Source organism: Pseudovirgaria hyperparasitica, assembly GCF_010093815.1.
Source record: "Pseudovirgaria hyperparasitica strain CBS 121739 unplaced genomic scaffold EJ05scaffold_17, whole genome shotgun sequence".
Taxonomy (NCBI): Eukaryota; Fungi; Ascomycota; class Dothideomycetes; order Acrospermales; family Acrospermaceae; genus Pseudovirgaria; species Pseudovirgaria hyperparasitica.
The window spans coordinates 603841-623374 of NW_022985565.1; the positions used below are offsets into that span (position 1 = coordinate 603841).

General features: G+C 52.0%; 10 protein-coding genes across 10 annotated transcripts; 4 read left to right on the plus strand and 6 right to left on the minus strand.

Moving 5' to 3' along the window:
• Nucleotides 1–2329: 2329 nt before the first annotated feature.
• EJ05DRAFT_489478 (glycoside hydrolase) lies at nt 2330–3576 on the plus strand (the record flags this gene model as incomplete). The annotated part of the gene is made up of 3 exons (XM_033745792.1): nt 2330–2483; nt 2547–2711; nt 2795–3576. 3 exons carry the CDS (start codon nt 2330–2332, stop codon nt 3574–3576), a joined length of 1101 nt encoding a protein of 366 aa, XP_033596698.1.
• A 536-nt stretch (nt 3577–4112) lies between these two features.
• On the minus strand, nt 4113–5979 carry EJ05DRAFT_504345 (uncharacterized protein; the record flags this gene model as incomplete). The annotated part of the gene is made up of 2 exons (XM_033747556.1): nt 4113–5257; nt 5307–5979. 2 exons carry the CDS (start codon nt 5977–5979, stop codon nt 4113–4115), a joined length of 1818 nt encoding a protein of 605 aa, XP_033596699.1.
• A 380-nt stretch (nt 5980–6359) lies between these two features.
• Nucleotides 6360–7276, plus strand: EJ05DRAFT_541341 (uncharacterized protein; the record flags this gene model as incomplete). The annotated part of the gene is made up of 3 exons (XM_033749654.1): nt 6360–7047; nt 7100–7164; nt 7224–7276. Exons 1-3 carry the CDS (start codon nt 6449–6451, stop codon nt 7274–7276), a joined length of 717 nt encoding a protein of 238 aa, XP_033596700.1. The 5' UTR covers nt 6360–6448.
• Nucleotides 7277–7615: 339 nt separating this feature from the next.
• Nucleotides 7616–9458, minus strand: EJ05DRAFT_479775 (thioredoxin reductase). The gene is made up of 5 exons (XM_033744741.1): nt 9232–9458; nt 9168–9174; nt 9023–9078; nt 8857–8972; nt 7616–8789 (listed from the first exon to the last, which is right to left on the minus strand). Exons 1-5 carry the CDS (start codon nt 9248–9250, stop codon nt 7902–7904), a joined length of 1086 nt encoding a protein of 361 aa, XP_033596701.1. The 5' UTR covers nt 9251–9458; the 3' UTR covers nt 7616–7901.
• Nucleotides 9459–10007: 549 nt separating this feature from the next.
• Nucleotides 10008–11696, minus strand: EJ05DRAFT_504348 (uncharacterized protein; the record flags this gene model as incomplete). The annotated part of the gene is made up of 5 exons (XM_033747557.1): nt 10008–10247; nt 10297–10476; nt 10535–11195; nt 11246–11424; nt 11520–11696. The coding sequence occupies 5 exons, from the start codon at nt 11694–11696 to the stop codon at nt 10008–10010; spliced, it is 1437 nt and encodes a 478-aa protein (XP_033596702.1).
• A 236-nt stretch (nt 11697–11932) lies between these two features.
• On the plus strand, nt 11933–12991 carry EJ05DRAFT_504349 (uncharacterized protein; the record flags this gene model as incomplete). The annotated part of the gene is made up of 3 exons (XM_033747558.1): nt 11933–12023; nt 12077–12159; nt 12221–12991. 3 exons carry the CDS (start codon nt 11933–11935, stop codon nt 12989–12991), a joined length of 945 nt encoding a protein of 314 aa, XP_033596703.1.
• Nucleotides 12992–13169: 178 nt separating this feature from the next.
• EJ05DRAFT_153689 (uncharacterized protein) lies at nt 13170–14797 on the minus strand. Its single transcript, XM_033739352.1, has one exon. The coding sequence runs from the start codon at nt 14640–14642 to the stop codon at nt 13416–13418; it is 1227 nt and encodes a 408-aa protein (XP_033596704.1). The 5' UTR covers nt 14643–14797; the 3' UTR covers nt 13170–13415.
• Nucleotide 14798: 1 nt separating this feature from the next.
• Nucleotides 14799–16702, minus strand: EJ05DRAFT_521005 (DnaJ-domain-containing protein; the record flags this gene model as incomplete). Its single annotated transcript, XM_033748755.1, has 4 exons — nt 14799–15584; nt 15637–16487; nt 16537–16606; nt 16667–16702. 4 exons carry the CDS (start codon nt 16700–16702, stop codon nt 15270–15272), a joined length of 1272 nt encoding a protein of 423 aa, XP_033596705.1. The 3' UTR covers nt 14799–15269.
• A 796-nt stretch (nt 16703–17498) lies between these two features.
• Nucleotides 17499–18345, plus strand: EJ05DRAFT_514257 (putative cytosine deaminase; the record flags this gene model as incomplete). The annotated part of the gene is made up of 4 exons (XM_033748508.1): nt 17499–17672; nt 17737–17875; nt 17931–18057; nt 18110–18345. 4 exons carry the CDS (start codon nt 17499–17501, stop codon nt 18150–18152), a joined length of 483 nt encoding a protein of 160 aa, XP_033596706.1. The 3' UTR covers nt 18153–18345.
• Nucleotides 17940–19522, minus strand: EJ05DRAFT_153747 (uroporphyrinogen decarboxylase). Its single transcript, XM_033739353.1, has 5 exons — nt 19400–19522; nt 19307–19348; nt 18720–19255; nt 18278–18668; nt 17940–18232 (listed from the first exon to the last, which is right to left on the minus strand). Exons 1-5 carry the CDS (start codon nt 19452–19454, stop codon nt 18162–18164), a joined length of 1095 nt encoding a protein of 364 aa, XP_033596707.1. The 5' UTR covers nt 19455–19522; the 3' UTR covers nt 17940–18161.
• Nucleotides 19523–19534: the final 12 nt, after the last annotated feature.

Consider the following 19534-nt stretch of genomic DNA (forward strand, 5'->3'; position numbering starts at 1 on the left):
ACAGACAGACAGACAGACAGACAGACAGACAGACAGACAGACAGACAGACAGACAGACAGACAGACAGACAGACAGACAGACAGACAGACAGACACATAGACACAGACACATAGAGAGAGAAAAATAGATAGAAGCTTATAGCAGCAGTACCATCTCCCTAAGAAGTCCGCTCGAGAGGTACCGTACATATTATACTTCATTCGCATTTACTATACTATGGACACAAATAGCTATAGCTATATCCATTACTCCAACCTGTAGAAATAAGACATAGCGTATAATTCTACAGTATATATATATAAATGTATATCTCCGTATAAGTAAAACGATGTATAGAGTAGAATAGACGTAGTCGTAGACTATACAACTTCTACTTCATACACTTAGATACGTAGCTATAATTTCACATAGACTCAAAGAAGAGAACAAGATATTTGGAGACGGACAGAAGTTACTAGAGCATGCGTGTATATAGTTGTAGATAGAAGTAGAGTAGAGTGAAGAGTGAAGAGAGAAGAAGGGCAACCGACGGAGATATATAGAGCAGTCCGACGAATACACATGTCGTATACACGCACTCTACCTTACTTATCCTTACTCATCGCCATGTATACATCATATCCACCCATGCACGTCAAACAGTGAATCGATCAGACGAGTTCCAGCCTCGATGGCCTAGTAGTAGTTGATGAACGGAGAGTATAGTACTACGAGACTGCTAGGTACGGGCTAAGTGCACAAGTATGTGTATGTATGGGACGATCGGGGATTATTCAACCAAAACGTCCGACACCCGGACACCCCCTATCGTGACCTCGGAGTCTTTGGAATCCGGATATATATCTATGTACTGTAGATGGATGATTCGGCCGGTGTAATCAGGGGCTGAACAGCAGAAGTACTAGCTGAGCCACTGAGCGAGGCTGCTGCATACAAAGGCGGTTAGCGTTGTTAGTCCAGCCTTACCGTCCCTGAGACACCCAAAGGAGGAGGTACGTAAGCGGGTGCAGGTGACGTGACCTGGGGTATAATTAAACACCGTATTCCACCATCTAAGTAATAAGATCTCACGAATCTAGTGTATTACGACAAGCTGCCAGTAATATACTATAGTACTCACACCACGACCCCGCACGCGCGCGCGCAAGATCCGGATCGCGATTCCAATAATCGCAAGCCCCTATCGATCAGATCGGATTAGCAGGAAGAGGAGGGAAATTGCGCCCTATCGCCGCGTCGCAGCCCGTCGCTTTCTCCTTTCACCCTTTCCCTCCGCGCCCGAGTGGGAACTAGGGCAGACCTCGATCCGTCATAGCTGCGCTGGGAGGTGACCAGCGAGGGATGGTAATTATGGTAAATTGCACTTTGCCGCGCGCGCGCCGGCTGGGCAGAGAGCGAAAGCATAAGAGGCCAACGAGCAGAACGACCGCGAGCGACAAGACTTATCACTGCCCGTCCGAGACTGGCGGCGCGAGTCGTGGGGAGTCACGCAGCAGGACTGTAGCAGCTATGGCTTATATAGGAATTAGCTGGGACAGGGTCGCGAGCTATTGGCATCACCGCAATTTCGATGCCGAGCCGGTGAGGATGTGCCAGGACATGGCATAGCACAGCACAGTACTATGCAAGGCTGTGCTGAGATCAGGTGTTCAGTCCTCGGCTGTTTGACTAAAAGGATGGGATGAATGAATGAATGAATGAATGAAGATGAAGCATTCCGAGTGGAAATGGCGAGTCCGAGAGATGGCAGCGGTGGCCACACAGAGCGCGCGAGGATGAAGCAAAGTGTAGAAAGGTGCAAGGGACGAAAAGGGACGAAAGGAGCAAAAGTGACTAAAAGTGACTTTATTGTTTTGCACATGGAGTCGTCAACGGCAGCTAAGCCGGATTGGGCTGTGTAATCTCCCCACGCACAGGGCAGGCGCAGGTACCAGCCACGCGATACCGGATGCGGGTGGTGATCGTCAGGTCCCCCAAGGCAGAACCCGCGCTATTTTGCTGTTTTCACTCCAAACTCACCAAATTCACTCCAAACCCTCCTCAACTACACCCCTGGCTTTGGTCCAATTGAGTCTCTTGGCCGCTCGTGGCTCGTGGCTCGCACGCCCTCATAACATGCTTCCATCCCGCCGCCGCTCATCACACTCTCCTCCTCCTCCTCCTACTCTTCTCTCGCCTCAAGGACTCTTGACAATCGCCAGCGACGGCTCCTCTGCTTCATCCACCGCTTCACTCGTTCAGCGGGCATTCATTACGGCCAGAAATATACACGTACACACGATACGACGCCCAATAATATCGCCATATCCGTCACCGTAATCACTCAACATGAAGGGTCTTCTCATTGCTGCTGGCCTCTCGGCTTCTGCTCTCGCCCACGCCGGCCACGAGCGTCACATGGAGTTCCACCACCGTAGGAACGACGAGCCAGAGCAGTGCGGCTGCACCACCTACGTGTCGACCATCCTCCACGAATACACCAGTATGTGGATACTTATACATCGCGTGACTTGAGCCAGCTCGCATACTGACCCGTGTCAAACAGCAACCACATGGATGTCTGCCGCCACCCCAGCACCGTCGCCGTCGTCCTCGCCAGCTGAGAACGGTGGACACGATTCCAACAACGGTGGACACGATTCCAACAACGGTGGCTACAGCGGTGGCTTCGCGCCCATCACCAACGGCGACAAGTGGGCCGTCACATACAGTATGTCATGAGCCATTGTCACTGTCTCACCCAGGGGGCAATTGAAACACATTCGACACCATATTCTAACCCCCCTTTTCCAGCCCCCTACCAGCCCAAGCCTGAAGGTGGCTGCAAGACCCTCGACGAAGTCCGCAATGATGTCGGCACCATTGCCTCCATGGGCTTCAGCACACTGCGCACCTACTCGACCGACTGCCGTGGTCTTGAATTCATCGGCCAGGCCGCAGAGGAGCACAATGTTAAGATGATCATCGGCATCTTCATCAACGGTGGCGGTATCGACGCCTCGCGCCAGCAACTCAAGGACATCGTCTCCTGGGGCAAAATGTCTCTCGTCGAGATGGTCGTAGTCGGCAACGAGGCCATCTTCAACGGCTTCGTCACCGACTACGCTGCCCTCGCATCCTACATCACTGAAGTCAGGTCCACACTCGCTGGCATCGGCTACACCGGCCCCGTCACCACCACCGAGACCCTCAACATCTGGCAGAAGAAGGACGTCGCGGCTGCCCTGTGCTCTGCTGTCGACGTCGTCGGTGCCAACATCCAGCCCTTCTTCAACCCGGAACACACCGCCGCCGAGGCTGGCGACTTTGTCGCTTCCCAGATCGAGGCCGCAAGCTCCATCTGCCCCGGCAAGCAGGGCTACAACCTCGAGTGCGGCTGGCCAAGCCAGGGCACCGGAAGCAACGGTGCCGCCGTGCCTGGTGAGTCCGAGCAGCGCGACGCCATCTCCAGCATCCTCGCCAAGGCCGGTGGTAAGAGTGTCATCTTCAGCTTCGAGAACGACGTCTGGAAACACCCCGGTCCCATGGGCGTGGAACAGCACTTCGGCGTCTCAGCGAAGAACCTGTTCGGCTAAGCTGATGCTGATGAGGCTGGATGACTGGGTAGGGTTCAAGGCAGGGAGGTTTTTTGTATGTGTCTGTGCGTGCGTTTAGTGTTGAAATCCTTCTTTTGCTGTGAAAGGGGCGAGGAGAGACACACCTATTGCGTCTGCTAGGATACCATACCCGTACCGTACCATACCATGCTTAGCTGATCGCTGGCTGTGGCTGTCTTTATCGTAATGTATATTTCACATTCTTGTGTGCGTGTGCGTGTGTGTGCCTCCTATGTTGCCCTATTCTTGCCTGCCTGCCTGCCTGCCTACTTCGCTGTTATGATGACGACAACGATGATGGTGAAAGCAGACGAACGATTATCACGTTTCATCGTCTCTATATGAATATGAAATGATGTACTGATATAATATTCTGCCTTGCATGTGCATGCGCATGGTATAAACATGAACATGGCATGAACATGGCACTCACACGAGTCTATCCTGGTATCGTTGGAGATCTATAGGTTAGGTAGGTTACCAACAAAAAACAAAGAAAATACTATTGCTTCTGCTCACTTTGCTCCTCCCCCTGCTGCTGCTGCCTCGCCACCCGCGCGACTCTTCAACTTCATCCAGCCGTTTACTCCTCTCCTCTCCTTTTCTTTTTCTTTTTCTCTCGCTGTCTCCTTCGTACTCTCCCCTTCCCCTCCATCATCAACCCCGCTCACCACCCCAGCACCACCCTCCCCAACCGTCATCGCCGTCGTCGCCGTAGCCGTCGTCAACACACTCCCACCCCCCCTCCCTAACCGCCGCAGTACACCATCCTCACCTTTCCGCGCCAACGACGACGCGCCAACAACAACAGGCTCCTCCTCCACCTCCACACGCATCTCCTCCTCACGCATCTCCATCTCCCTCTTCATCTCAGCCCACTCGTCCTCTCTCAGCACCTCCCACTCCGCGCCCTGCATCTCAGCCAGCAGGGCGCTCTTGACGCCGTCGACGAGTCTGGGCGCCGGGGCAAGACGCCAGGATTTCGATGTGCCGGCGACGGGGAGGAAGGAGTGTGCTGTGCCGTGGGAGAGGTGGCCTAGGGAGGAAGAGGAGGATTTGAGCGTGGATGTGGTAGTGGGTGTGGTTGTGGTTGTGGAGGTGGAGGTTGGCGAGCGGGATAGGGGGTGCGGTTGGGCTGGTTTGCCGACTATGCGTGCGATGTCTCTGTTGAGAGGTATGGTGCTGCTAGTGGGTTGGGTGATGAGGAGGGCATACAGATTGCGGCCGAGGGGGCACATTTCCTCCCAGTTTGAGAAGTCGGCTGTTGTCAGGCCCTGCGTCTTGCATAGCCAGGCAATGTCCCAGGCGAGCAGGCAGACGGCCTCGAGGAACTTGTGGTATGCGGTCGGGTCTTCCTTGATGAGCTGGGGGAGCGGGCGGTCGACGTAGAGGGCGCGCGGTCGGGGCAGGTGTTGGTCGTGTTCGGGGAGGGAGCGCGAGGCTTCGGGGCTGTTGGATGTGGACTGGGAGGGCGTGGTACCGGGGAAGGGCACGTTGTGGCCTAGGTAGGAGTTGCTGTGGCTGAAGATGGTTGGCCGTGGGTAGTCGCGGTGTGGGACGGTGATCTCGTTGGGGAGGCGGACGGCGAGATAGTGGGAGATGCGGACGAGGAGCATGGAGATGTTGCTGAGGGAGCTGCAGAGCGGGTCGGGTTGGGCCACTGGGGAGTTGTTAGCAGTGTACATGCCTACGCAGTGTTGAACGCCTACAATGCAGGTCTCGAAGGTCGAATATCTTGTTCTGCCCAAGGTAGTACACATCTTTGACGCTGCCGTCTCTCGATCTTCGTTTGGCGTGCTTCAAGCCCATGAGCAAGGCGGCTTCTCGACACAGGTATGCTCTCGCAGCAGCAGTCCCCTCATGCTTAACGTCCCACGCACGGTTGATGCTGCTGATCTTCCTGCGCACATGCTCCATCTCCTTCTCTCGCCGCTCCGCAAGGCCATGTGTAGCTGACGCTATCTCAGATTTCTTCTTCGCTATGGCAGCCTGCTTACTGGCGCGCTGCTTCTTGAGCATCTCAATCTCTCGTCGGAGTTCCTCTGCCTTGTCAGTGATCATCTGCACACGCTCTCTTCCCTCCTCCGTCTCCGCCAGAACGCGGTCCATGTCGATTTTCTTAGCACACTCATGTCTGTCAATAATTGTTCCTCCCGTCGACGTTCCAAGCGATATCGTAGGTTCGACGGAGCTGTCCGAGCCTCGCAGTGCTGAGCCTGTAGTGCCCTTCAGCACCGCTTCGACCTGCCTTGCAAGCTTCTCTTTCTCTATCAGCACGGTTGCCTGCTCGATGCGAAGCGGATATATCGAGTTTCGCGCGCACACCACACAGGTGCAGTCGCTTGAAGTGGTAAGGGCTTTGGTGCAGATATCGCAGTCCATGTTTTGAATTAATTTCTGTCTATGCTGCTGCTGGTGCAATATCGGAGGCTCGTCCCGGTGCGTGTGAGTACGAGCGACTAGGGCCCGGTATCATGGTGGCTACGGAATAGTGAAAGGCTGGGAATTGCTACAGGCCGTGAACCACATTTAACTAATGCGCAAAGACATGTGTTAGACTTTCTGACGGTGATAGAGGGCACAAAAGGTGGCTTTTGGATGTTATACGCAGTTATTGAAAGGATGTGAGGCCTGAGGTTCTGAGGTGACGCATGACCTTGGCCGTGCTAAAAAGTGGGCCTGACTTTGCTGTCGGCGCTAACGTTATCCCCGAGCGGCTCGTGAGCAAGCTTCCGCCAGGAACGTGCTGATGAGCCAAACATTAGACATCGACTTGCACTAGATCGAAATATAGGAACCATTGGGTGCTCACACCCACAATACAATATTAGATAGCACGGCATCTGTGAAAATGGACAGCTCTGAGATTGAGAAGACCTCCCGAGCAGCCTCACCTGCTCCCACAATCCCAGCTCAGACACAACGCGAAGATGAAGACGTGATATCGACGCGTCCAAAGCGCAAGCTTGACGACATGGCAGGCTCACACGATGCCAATAGTCAACAGAACACACTTACCTTGGCTGTAAACGTCACCAAGAAACCATTGGCCCAAGCAAGCACACCATCAGCCACGCCCACGCCAGGTCAGAAACCAATACTTGAGAATCCCTTGACACCAGTCAAGACTCCATCGCACAAGCCTGCACGCTCAGTCGAGCAAGATGCTGCCGAAGACCAGGAACCGGAGGAACTTGAAGATGACTCAGATCAGTCTGACCCGGGCGAACCGATTGAACGTCTCGACTGGGCGGATCTGGAAGATCGCTTCATGACCGAGATGAGTGCCCAGCAGCAGAAAGAAGCAGATTCCCTTCGAGAGTGGAACGACCTGATGGAGGTAACATCAGATGCATACTCGAACATCGTCTCCGGGCTCACAAACGTACAGTTCTTCTCGATATGGTCTGCGGTACCGGGGACCCATGAGCTGGATCGCTGTAAGAAGCGGTACGACGAGTAGATTTGTTCATGGCATACTGTATGCTGACTTCTTACACAGACTTCGCACACGCATGTCACATGTTCAGAATTCAGAACGGCTACTTGAAGATAAGCGGGAACGCTGTAGGCTTTGATTCACTTTCCCCCATGCTCATGCTCTCTTTTGCTAATCATGGATACAGATCTGACCGTTGTGAATGCATTCCAGAAAGCGCTTGCACTCTTCAATGAATAAGCCCGTCCCGTGTAGCTTAGCTGTTTCCATCCCGGAACCCCCCTCGAACCATGCATGGACTTATCTATATGTCTTGTCCATATCACAGCAATATCCTAGGCGTGCATGTGCTACTCGTATCGCCATGCGACCTCCCAGTCGGGGATACGATAGAACCGTCACTCTTGCGCGAAACAGGATTCGCTTCCATGCTCTGAAAAACCAGCTTTGCGATAGCTGAACAGAGCAAGACTACAAAGTCTCAACCCTTGGTTGAGCGGTTGCAAGGGGCCAGAGACGAAAGTCCTTGTCAGGATCCTCTTCCGATGCCTTGATGTGTACGTTGAGGATTATATACCCATATTAGCAGCTCTATGTATGTGATTTGAGACTATGTATCAGACCACACCATGAAAGTCACATGTATCTTATTTTGTGATCGATGACCGTTATGCCTCAACATCAGTATGAACAATGCATCACAATTATCTCTCCAATCTATCTATCTTCTTCTTCTTCGAATTCTCACTTCTGCAACTGGAATTTCATAGAACAGACTACCTCTCCATGCATAGCGCGCTGATATGTGGGGTTCTATATCCAGATGAAATTTTGGGGAAACAGTTCTCCCGTGCCAAGTCTAGCTCTATAGTAGCGGGTTGGACCGATACTCGGGCACAACATTGTTCTTGGACGACTTTTCAGCCTGGTTCTCCTTCTCCATATCGGTGTTTGCTCCAGTGCCGTTAGCCGTAGGTTCCTCTGCTTGCTCTTGCTCCGCAAGCCACTTCTCCGCCTCTAGTGCCGCAATGCAACCAGATCCCGCCGACGTGACAGCCTGTCTGTACTTCTTATCCTGCACATCTCCAGCCGCAAACACGCCCTCGACACTGGTCAGCCCGGTACCAGGAGTGGTGACCAAATACCCGTCCTCGTCCATCTCGAGCTGGCCCTTGAACAGAGCAGTCGCCGGGTCGTGTCCCACGGCGTAAAACAGTCCGTTCGCCTGAATCTCCTCCTCCTTGTTCGTCTTGTTGTTGACGACTACCAGCGAGCCCATCGTCTTGCCGCCCTTGATCACCTTCGCCTGCGTGTTGTACTTGATCTCCACCTTCGGATGCGTGCTCAGCCTCCGCGCGTTCGCCTTGCTCGCACGCAGCTGGTCCCTGCGCACCAGTACGGTGACCTTGCTTGCGCGCTTGGTCAGGTAGATTGACTCCTCGACGGCACTGTCACCGCCGCCGATCACGACCAGCGGCTTGTTTCTGAATAGCGGGAGGGAGCCGTCGCAGACGGCACATGCGCTGACGCCCGCGTTCCAGAATGTCTCCTCGCCTTCGAGGTTCAGGCGCCGTGCTTTGGCGCCTGTGGCGATGATTATGGCGTCTGCTGTGTGCTCCTCCTCTTCTAGGGCCTCGTTCTCGCCCATGGGGTGTAGCCAGTAGCGGAATGGGCGCTGGGAGAGGTCGACTTTGCCGACAGTGAGGGACTCGATTTTGGTGCCGCAGGCTTCGGACTGTTTTCGCATTTCGTCCTATTCGAACATGTCGTTAGCATGGTATGGTGAGTGGGAGCGGATCTGATCTGGTGTGTGTACGTACCATGAGCTTGCCTCCTTGTATGTTCATGAAGCCTGGGAAGTTCTCGACCTCATCGGTGGTCGTCAATTGACCTCCGGCAGCGATGTCGTTGGCCATGAAACCTTCGTACATGACAGCTGTGCATAGGTCAGTCTTTGTGCATTTTCCTGTCTCTGGGTAGACCTACGGTTCAGATCAGCGCGAGCAGCATAGATGGCGGCTGTATGGCCAGCCGGGCCAGACCTATGGTATGTTAGTACCAGCATCACAAGCCATTCGTTCTTCCCATTCATTCTCTGCACATCGTATGGCGGGGCACGCGACGAACTTACCCGATGACTGCGAACAATGTTAGTATCATTCCATGTATTTTCACCTAGCGGGGCATCAACTCACTGACGAGTTTTGAGTGCATATTGCGCTTTTGTGTGACCCTGGAGGCGAAGGAAGAAGTTACAGTAGCTGATTTCTTCTGCGGAAATGAAGCTACAGCTGCGAACGGAATGCTTATGGATGCGCGGAGAGGGGTTGCAGCCCTTCGAAAGGCCGAGGAGAACAGTTTGGCGGTTTAGTGAGTAGTCTTTGGCGCGGTTAGGAAAAAAGTTGTGGATGTTGATTTTTTTCTAGACCCAAAACGATGCGAATGCGGGATGCTGGTCGGTAGCCGAGCGCAGACAGAAAAGCCCAACGTGAGATGACGTACTTTTGGATGAGGGGTTTCATGCACGATGCGAGTGTTCGTTGAGCAGAAAGCAAAAGAAGACTGCACAGGGATGGACCTGGGGTTTTGAGGACGTGGCGAGACTACGGATCAGCAACTCTGAGCTGGAAGCATCGGTAACAGTCACGCAAGCACAATTGTTGACGATAGATTGACATGTGGTTTTCGCGATGGATGATTTCTAAGGGTTTCCAGCCTGGCGGCACGGGGCGACCTAGACTCTGGCGATTCCTGCAGTCTTCGGCGGCGCTCACGGCCGATCCGAAATTAATCCAGCCATTGATTATAAGCAGACCCAGCCCAGATCCCAGGGTGCGTTTCTATCCTAGGCACAACCTCGAATCGTTCAACTCTCGTGCAGTGCCTATGATGGCATGCTGGCCTTGTGATCGTTACCGTCGGTCCCTACCAGGATGAGACAATGCTTTCACCCCTGTAGATTGATGTCCTTTCACAGTTGCGATTCTTCCCCATACCCACCCCGTTTCCTTAAACTTCGAATGCTATAGACGGTCTCATTGACTTGCGCGCGGCTTGCCTCTAGAGAACTGTGTCCGTTCGTTTCGGAGAGAGTAGCTCCTATAGCTGGATCTATCTGCCACATCTCACCCAGATCCCGCGACGACTTTCCAGTAACTATGAAATTTGAGTCCAAAGTGTATGCGCTTAGACGCTCTTTGTGGCTCGTCTCCTGCATTCCCTTGTTAGACGGTATCGGAAAGGGTGACCGAGAGACATACTTTGTCCTGTTTGAGACTGTCTGATGACACAACTATCGACTTGTCCATAACGATGAGACAGATGAGATTTCCAGGCAATGATGTAACTGCACGCCCGGACACAGTCACAATATCATTGTCGACGCTCATGATGAATGTAAGGAGTGTCGGTACGCCCTCGAGCGCAACTAGGACAAGGTACTATCATGACTATCAGTCCATCGACAGCTTCCTTCATATCCTTGAGTGATTGACTTACACGTTGCCGAGGCTCATCATATATCGACCACAAGCCAGATACAGCTATGTCCACCTCGCCATCTAATCCAGCTTCAACTACAAGGTCTCTCAGATCAAGCTGAGCCAACTTCCTTCCTGCTTTCCAGTCCCAGGCTATGAGGTGATCATCACCACCTCCAGATATCAAAACATCAGGAGTAACAAGCAAAAGCTTGCTTACAAACTCGGCATGGCCTAGGCAATAATTTTCGATTATATGAGCCTGAGGTGGGCCCCGTGAGACCCTTATATGCTCATCTCGGTCCGAAGTAAGAATGTAGTGGCGAAAGTCTCCGGTGTTGCTACTGCCCGTAGTCACAGAGAGAAGGTCTGTAAGTAGCGAAACGTGACCAAGCAATAATTGATGCTCGAACTTCAATGGCTCTTTGGCATTGGCTACTAGTGCTTGTTTGCGCTGATCCTCAAGAGCTCTGCGATTCCTGGCAGAATGGACTGTCTTCTCGGATGCAGAAGGCACAAAGGTCTTCTTGGGTTCTTCCGTGATGTTGGAGACAGAGTCGGTCACGATTCGTTCTTCGTACTGCAAAGGTATCGCGTAGACGTCGCCAAATTTGTCCCCGCATATGATAGTTCTATTATCGGGAGTCAAGCCGATTGCACACGGTCGTTTGGGCATGGAACTACCGTAAAATCAGCACGCCGAGGGACAGCTCATGATAGGGATTCAGACCGTTCGCTTAATTCAGATAATCGTCCTTCTGCATCGACTCCAAAAACGCGAATGCATTTATCCTCGCCAGTGACAGCAATCAAGTGGGCGCCATCATTCACAGCAACGAGATTAATGATTTTTGGCCGAGCGGCCAGATTCATCCCCTTTTCATCTTTTGAGCCAGGCTGCTCGTCTTCCTGTCAAAATTTAGCCCGCCATCACCTATACCTCGCTTCTTAGCAACTGTGCAGGAGGACAATGCAGATCATCTCCAAAGATTAGACTGGCTTACAGGTTCTTTTGTGTCCTCTAGTGGCCAAGTTGAAACAATGTGGCCAGTTTTGATATTCACTGTAAGTATCTGCGGACCACTAGCGGCAAACAGAATGTTACGACGAAACAAACCCCCCTCATCACTACTGGGTTGCGTGACGCCAAAGGTAGCGAGACATTGGAATGGATGGTGCATATTGCCACCAGACACAAATATTTTACTCGCAACGGAGTCGTATTTGAAAGCGTGAATGGAGGCACGTTTGAGGACGCAGGAGAATTGAGCTAGTCCTGGAACGGCTAGTGACTCGCTTGGGCGGTTCCCACATTCATATTCTTTTCGCAACTCAACGCCGAGCTTCTTGATAGAACAATCAAATTACCTCACACAACAACGAAAGACCTTAAACATCCTATAATCTCACAGAAGTTATGGGGGGCAAATCTGCAACCAAGGCTGGCTACTTTGACAAGCTCAAGGCCTTGCTCGAAGAGTACAAGAGTATCTTCATCGTCACCGTCGGTAAGTTGCAATGCGCAGACCAGCAATGCTTTACACATACTGAGCCAATGCAGACAATGTCTCATCCCAACAGATGCACGAGATCCGTCACTCCCTTCGTGGCAAGGGTGTCGTTTTGATGGGCAAGAACACCATGGTATGGTTCTTATGGACAAGACCCAACACATCAAGAGAGGTCTAATTCGATATGTGTGCAGGTCCGCCGTGCGCTCAAGGGCTTCATCGGCGATAACCCGGAGTACGAGCGTCTGTTGCCGTTCGTCAAGGGCAACGTTGGCTTCATTTTCACCAACGGAGACCTCAAGGAGACCCGTGAGCAGATTCTCGCCAACCGTGTTGCCGCCCCTGCTCGTGCTGGTGCCGTTGCTCCTGCTGATGTCTTCGTGCCCGCCGGTAACACTGGTATGGAACCCGGAAAGACCTCCTTCTTCCAAGCTCTCGGTGTTCCAACCAAGATTGCTCGTGGTACCATTGAAATTACCTCGGACTTGAAGCTCGTTGAGGCTGGTAACAAGGTCGGAGCCTCCGAGGCCACCCTTCTCAACATGTTGAACATCTCTCCGTTCACGTACGGTATGGGTATCTCCCAAATTTACGACGACGGACAGACTTTCGACTCAAGCGTGCTCGACATTGAGGAGTCCCAACTTCTCAAGACTTTCACCTCTGCGATCGCCACCATTGCCACCATCTCCCTTGCCCTCAACTACCCAACACTTCCTTCAGTTATGCACTCCGTTGTAAACTCTTACAAGAACGTTTTGGCTATTGCCGTTGGAACCGACTACTCATGGGAAGGCATTGAGGAGCTCAAGGACCGCATCGCCAACCCCGACGCATACGCATCCTCAGCTCCCGCTGCCGGTGGTGCTGCCGCTGCCGCAGACGATGCCCCGGCTGCTGAGGCCGCCAAAGAAGAGGAGGCTGAAGAGTCTGATGACGACATGGGCTTCGGTCTGTTCGACTAAACAACACTGGGAGCATCAAGATATCATCATATGTCCACGGTAATGAAGCTCTGAAGACTATGAAGAACATTGAAAATATGACAACACCAGACCTTGGAACGGTTGATACATTGACGTGACGTGAATATACTCGGTGATGACGCATTGCGCATCATTATGCTTGTCTGAGGTACGTTTACATCTCTATTCACACTTGCTCTCTTCCTCGGATGATTAATAAAACGCTTTTTAACTCTGAGTACCTCAATGAGGATCAAAAACAACAACAACACTCTAATTTTTTCATGACACCTGCCAAAATCGAAACACTGTTTATTTGCACCATCAGGGCGAATTTTGACTAATGGCAATACAGATTCCACAGTAAGATCATTGTGGCAGGCTAGATCAGGCTTCACGCTACTTTCGACTCGTACATTCTTCTCTATGTGTCTATGGTTTTTACCGTATCCATATTTACCCTTAACCACCACACCCAAGCTTTACTTACTCCTCCAATGCCCTCACACACAGCCTCGCTCTCGCGATTACCGACCCCAACATAAGCCAATGCCCAGCCATCTTCTTCGGGATATTCTCTAAAGAGCTTGGCTGCCAATGTCTTCGCAATTCCCTTGCCCCGATACTCCGGTTCAACGTGCATGCTTGACAATGATCCATCATACCCCAAGAACGCCCATGCAACAGCCTCAGAACTGTGTTCTTGCCCTGACTCCTTGGTACCGTCCGTAGTTGAATATACACTCATGCTATTCCAAATCTTCAATGTCCTATGCGTCTTCGGTATGGGACTCCGTATCCTCACAAGATCCAAGTCCTGTTCACGTACCTTCCCCCACCTCAATCCCCTCCCGAGCTCTCTCCCGTGCGGTAACCCATCGGGTACGCGAAACACGTACATATGATGCGCAAGATCACGTATCGGCGGCATAACAAGCAGCCCATACAGATGCAGAATCGTAGACGGCAGCGCAGCCACAGCGCCAAGCTTCATCACCCCCGGATTATGCACGTCGCGCAAGAAGAACGCATGCTCAGGATAATGCGACTTCATCGCCTCCGGATGCTGCTCATCCGCCGCCTTCTTCATCGCGTCGACAAGCCGCGCTGCACGCTCCACGTCTTCCAGCCGCTCGGCCGTGTGCGGGCGCCACTCGACGTTCGTCCCAACGAACTTCATCAGCGAGAGCAGCGCAGATGCGCAGGGCGTCAGCAGCGGTTCCCGCGACTCCAGCGCAGCTCTATCTAGATCTGAAACATGGGTATGACCGAGCTGTGCATCCTCCTGACCTTCCGAGACAATATCACCCGTAGGCCTGACGCCCAGCTCTCGCGCACACGCACAGCGGCCGTCAACTTCGCCGCTCAGAAACAGCCACATCTCCGTCGCGGGGCGGTGGGAGCGGTCGACGAAGGCGGCGGCGAAACATTGTGGGAGAAGGTGAGGGCGGGGAAGCTCTGCGGGTGTTGCGTGACTCGCTGCGTTCGGATCGGGTGGTGGGAACGTGGATAAGATAAGTGCATCTTCAGTCTTGAAGGAGTGGTTTAGTCTTCTGTATAGCGGGAGACTGTGAGGGAGGAATTGACGGAGGTGCGGGACGAGAGTTGCGCCGGAGGAAGGGTGGATGTAGGTTTTGGAGTGGGGCGGCATGAGGGGCAGGCAGTATGGGAGGGGAATTCTGGAAATGTATGCATGTCAACGCCGATGAATCGTGAGAAATGTACCTTGCTATATATAGGCAAAATACTAATAATTCGGAAACCTGATGACGAGGTGCATGCGAGGAAGTTTTGACCAGGGTTCAGCGGGTCGAATCTGAGTCACATATACATAGCGTCAGCCCATGGTAGAAGCGATGAGGTATTAGCACAAGTAGTCTATATTTGATAAGCAGCGCGCAGACAGCGCCTCACAAAGGGACGTGTCTCTAAAGATACTATAGAGCTCCAGCACTGCCCAGCCATGTTTTAACCATGCAGCAACGTCGAACGCCGAAGGTTGAGGAAATCGTAGCAGCCCGGATGAATAAGAAATGCTAGGCCTACAACAAGCGGATACACAAAAGTAGAGGAAGGGAATGGTATGACCCCGAAAGGAAGATGCCCCGTCTATCGCACGCGGAATGTAGCAAGAACAGAAATTCCGAGATTCTTGGAGCCTTTTGCCGTCTTGTCGCTCATATGGTCATCCTTAAGCACATATCGCGTGTTTTGTCGAGCTTGTCTAGGGAAACGTTCGATTCGTCACCTCATTCAGCCATGAATAGAAATCGTGAATCTACTGTGACGCGCACTGTACGCGTTCGCCTCCACCATGCATATCATCATCATCTTCGTCGGTCATACCACGTGAACGAGAATCCTCACGGGTCGGATCCACATCTTCCAAAGTGAAATCCTCTGTCATCGCATCGGCTGGAGGCTTGTTATCTGACTTCCTCGGGGGCAAGACGCTCTCCAAAGCTGCAATCTGTTCGCTTGACAACGGCGCGCCATCAGGACCACCTAGACGCTCAGGGAATCGAACATCGAATTGGATATAAAGGTTGCCAAAGTCATGGTGTCTGTAGGACGGCATGCCCTGGCCTGGAATCTTTTTGACGGTGCCTGAATCAGATTAGCATACCAAGTCTACTCGGTTTGACACATTTCAGCTTACCAGGTGATATGATCTCGCCAGGGATGATTTCGACCGTTAACCATCGCTCGTCGAGGTGTTCGATGTGAATGTACCCACCTGCCAAAGCAGTAAGAAGGTCTACCTCGGCATGATAGAAAAGGTCGTCCTCTTTCCTTTGGAATCTTGAGTGGGGCTTTTGCTCAATCTCGAAAACGACGTCGCCAGGTTCGACGCCGGGCATCTGATCTCCTTCGCCGCGGAACTCAATCTTCGTTCCACTGCGGACACCCTTATCAACGTGCACGTGAAGAACCTTTCTTTCAATGATCGTCTTCTTCCCGTTGCATTGCTTGCATCGGTCACGGTCACGCATCGTTTCACCTTCACCTTGGCAGTCATTGCAGACGGTCTGAAATCGTTGAACCATGGGACCCATCTGGCGCATCATGGTCTTCATACCACGGCCATCACAACCCGCACATTTCTTGACGGCTCCCTCCTTTCCACCACGACCGTCGCATTTAGGGCAAATGACTGACTTCTGAAGCGCAAGTTTCGAGACTTTCCCTTTGTAGACGTCCTCAAGGGAGACCTTATGAACGTGCGCAATCGTACGTGCCTTTTTAGGCCCTTGTTCACGCATCCCGCCTCCGAACATGTTTCCGAAGGGGCCACCACCTCCACCGCCGCCACCAAAGAAGTGTGCGAAGAGGTCTTCAGCAGCCATACCACCGCCGGGACCACCGGCGCCTCCTTCTAACCCTTCTTCACCATATTGATCGTATATTTCGCGCTTCTGTGGGTCTGAAAGAATCTCGTAAGCGTGGGATAGCTCTTTGAATTTCTCGGCAGCATCTGGGTTATCCTTGTTCTTGTCTGTACTATTGTCAATCTATGATCCTCAGGTATGAACCGTGCAACGAACCTGGGTGGTACCTCAAGGCGCCCTTCTTGTACGCCGACTTCATCTCTTGCTCTGTCGCATTTGGGCTCACCTGCGTAGAATGTAAGTTCGTTATGTCTGTCAAGATGGAGCCAGCTGTGGTAGCACTTACACCCAGAGTGGTGTAGAATTTGGTGTCTTTCACCATCTTGTCTTATGATAGACTGTTCGTTTACGTGGCGTTTGTGGAATCCAGATATGGTCGAGTTTTGGTATCCTAAGGAAGAGATGGGTCGGATATCTTATTACGAGTGTTAGCGTCCTATTCCTTATAGGCAAATGCAGATATTTGGAGCCTGTGGTAGAGACAGGTGGCAGGGAAGGTTGGTGATAGTAGTACATGCAGGCGAGGCTGAACGAAATGTAATAGTGGATCGAACTCACCGAGACGTCTCGTCGCAAACGCAGTCAGACACAAAGATATGAGCGACTGCTGCTGAACTGATCTGTGGAATGTATGGGCGAGTTGGCTTCTAAGTGGAAGACGAATGATTTAATGTATGGGTGAGGATGTCGAAGGGTCAACAGCCTGCAGGCGGCTGGCAGGGCAGAAAATTAGCGAAGAATTCCAAAGGCTTCGATGCACTTCGCCGCGGGACGGATCGCCTTGAATTTGCCGCGACAACGCAAATACGTGTGTCAAAGATGCCCCGTGAGTTTAGTAAATAGAAAACAATAACAAAAGAACACCCGAGATCATTCGAAACGGAAATGCGCACCGCTTTGACCTTGTACGCGGACTGGATGTTATCATGTTGCGCGTTTCAGGAGCAATAGTGGTGGCTAGGTAGGCTGTCCTGTTTCGGCAAGGCTAGACTCGGACTGTGGCTGCGACCTCCCGTTGATTGGTCAAATCTGGCTGCCAGTCGAATGTGGATTGTCCCGCATCTCTTTCACAGCTGGCGGCGCAAAGTTACAGTTGGCACGGTTCATCAGATATCAAGATGTCGTACGACAACGAGGAATCAAGCCCCGGCTTCATTGCAGCGCTCGTGGAGGCCAGGCAGGGTGCAGCTGAGGGCGGAGTGCCCATCGGAGCCTGCTTAGTGGCTCAAGACGGCAAGATATTGGGACGAGGACACAACATGAGGATCCAAAAGGGGAGTGCTACGCTACATGTCAGTTTCTACACTGCCAGTGCCAAAACCAAACAAAGAAGCTGACCGCTGATATCATGCAAAGGCGGAAATATCGGCCTTGGAAAATGCCGGTCGGCTACCGGGTATCGCATATAAGAATGCGACTATGTACACGACATTATCTCCATGTGACATGTGTACAGGTGCATGTATTATGTATGGCGTGAAACGAGTAGTGATAGGTGAATGCTTGCCGAATGGATTATCTTTTACGATCTAATATCGACCTGTTACCAGGTGAGAACAAAACTTTCGTTGGCGGCGAGCAATACCTCCATGCCAGAAACCGCGAAGTAGTCGTTCTACAGAATTCGGAGTGTCAAGACTTGATGACTAGATTCATCAAAGAGCACCCTGAGGAGTGGTAAGAAACCTGCTCCACACGTCTCATATGTCTTGGAACTTACAACTGGTAGGAACGAAGACATTGGCAAAGAGGGGTCTGTCGAGAGCCCTTAACAATCAAGGCTAACCAGATAACCTATGTATCTCTTGAAAATAATGTAGCAGATCATCGGGCTTGACGAAGGGTGTGATTCCTATGCCGGGTTAGTGCGTTACATGTAGGTATGGGAACCACATACCATGCCCCAAATTTGCTATCCAGCCTTGTTTGCCGCCCTCGAAGCCATGCACCATTTCTTCCACTGCCGCGGTGATAGCAGCTTTGCCACCGTAGAGGACACCTGGGTCTGCATTACCTTGAAGAACCTTATTGTACTTCTTAGCGACCTGGTAGGCCTCTGCAGGAGCATGAAGCCAGTCGAGACCAATCGTGTTGTAATTTGTCTTGCACAGATCCTCTAACGCATACCATGCGCCTTTTGCAAAAACAGTCATGGGTACGACCGGTTGACCAAGTTCAATCAAACGAGGTGGCAAATTATCGGCGATGTACGTAAGATACGGCATCGAGAAAGTCTTGAACGCCGATGGTGAAAGCTCGCCAGCCCAAGAGTCAAATACTTGGATCATCTGTGCATCTCGTGTTAGTGTTAAATATGCCCTTGATTGTTGATCACGCACCTGAGCGCCTGCAATGACTTGCTCGGCCAAGTACTCTACGCACAGTCGTGCAATCTTGTCCAAGAGCCTCTTGCTTTCTTCCGGGTACTTGTATATCCAGGTCTTCACCTGAATGAACATCTTGCTCCCGCCTCCTTCAATCATGTAGCTCATGAGCGTCCAAGGTGCACCACAAAACCCTATCAATGGCACCCTACCTTGGAGCTTCTGTCTTGTCAGGGTGATCGCCTTATACACATAATCCAGCTCTTTCTTCACATCAACGTCGCGGTCCATGACTTCGCCGTACTGTCCATCTTCCGGGCTCTTCAATGGATTAGGAAAGTGAGGTCCTTTCTTATCTACCATGACGACCTCCATTCCCATAGCCTGCGGTATAACGAGGATATCCGAGAAGATGATTGCAGCATCTACCAAGCCTGCATAACGCTCGATAGGTTGTAGAGTCAAGGTTGACGCAATCTCTGGGGACCGACAGCACTCAAAGAAGTCACGGTTGCCTTTTGCCTCATGGTATTCAGGAAGATACCGACCGGCTATAGACAGTCAGCGATATTGTTCAAAAAACCAATTTGAATTTTTCGTACCTTGTCTCATCACCCACATGGGAGGCCGCTCCACGCGCTCGCCTATACCGCATTAAACTTGTGGCGCAACGTATCGTGTTTTGCCTACAATACCTTTCGCGGTCCTGAGTATCAAGTCATTCTTCAAGGGCTCGAACTGAACTGCCATCGTTGTGAAAGTCAATGACTGATGTGTGCGAGGGCAACCGTGGCAGTTTTCTACCCATCATGGTCTTCATCCAGCATGGG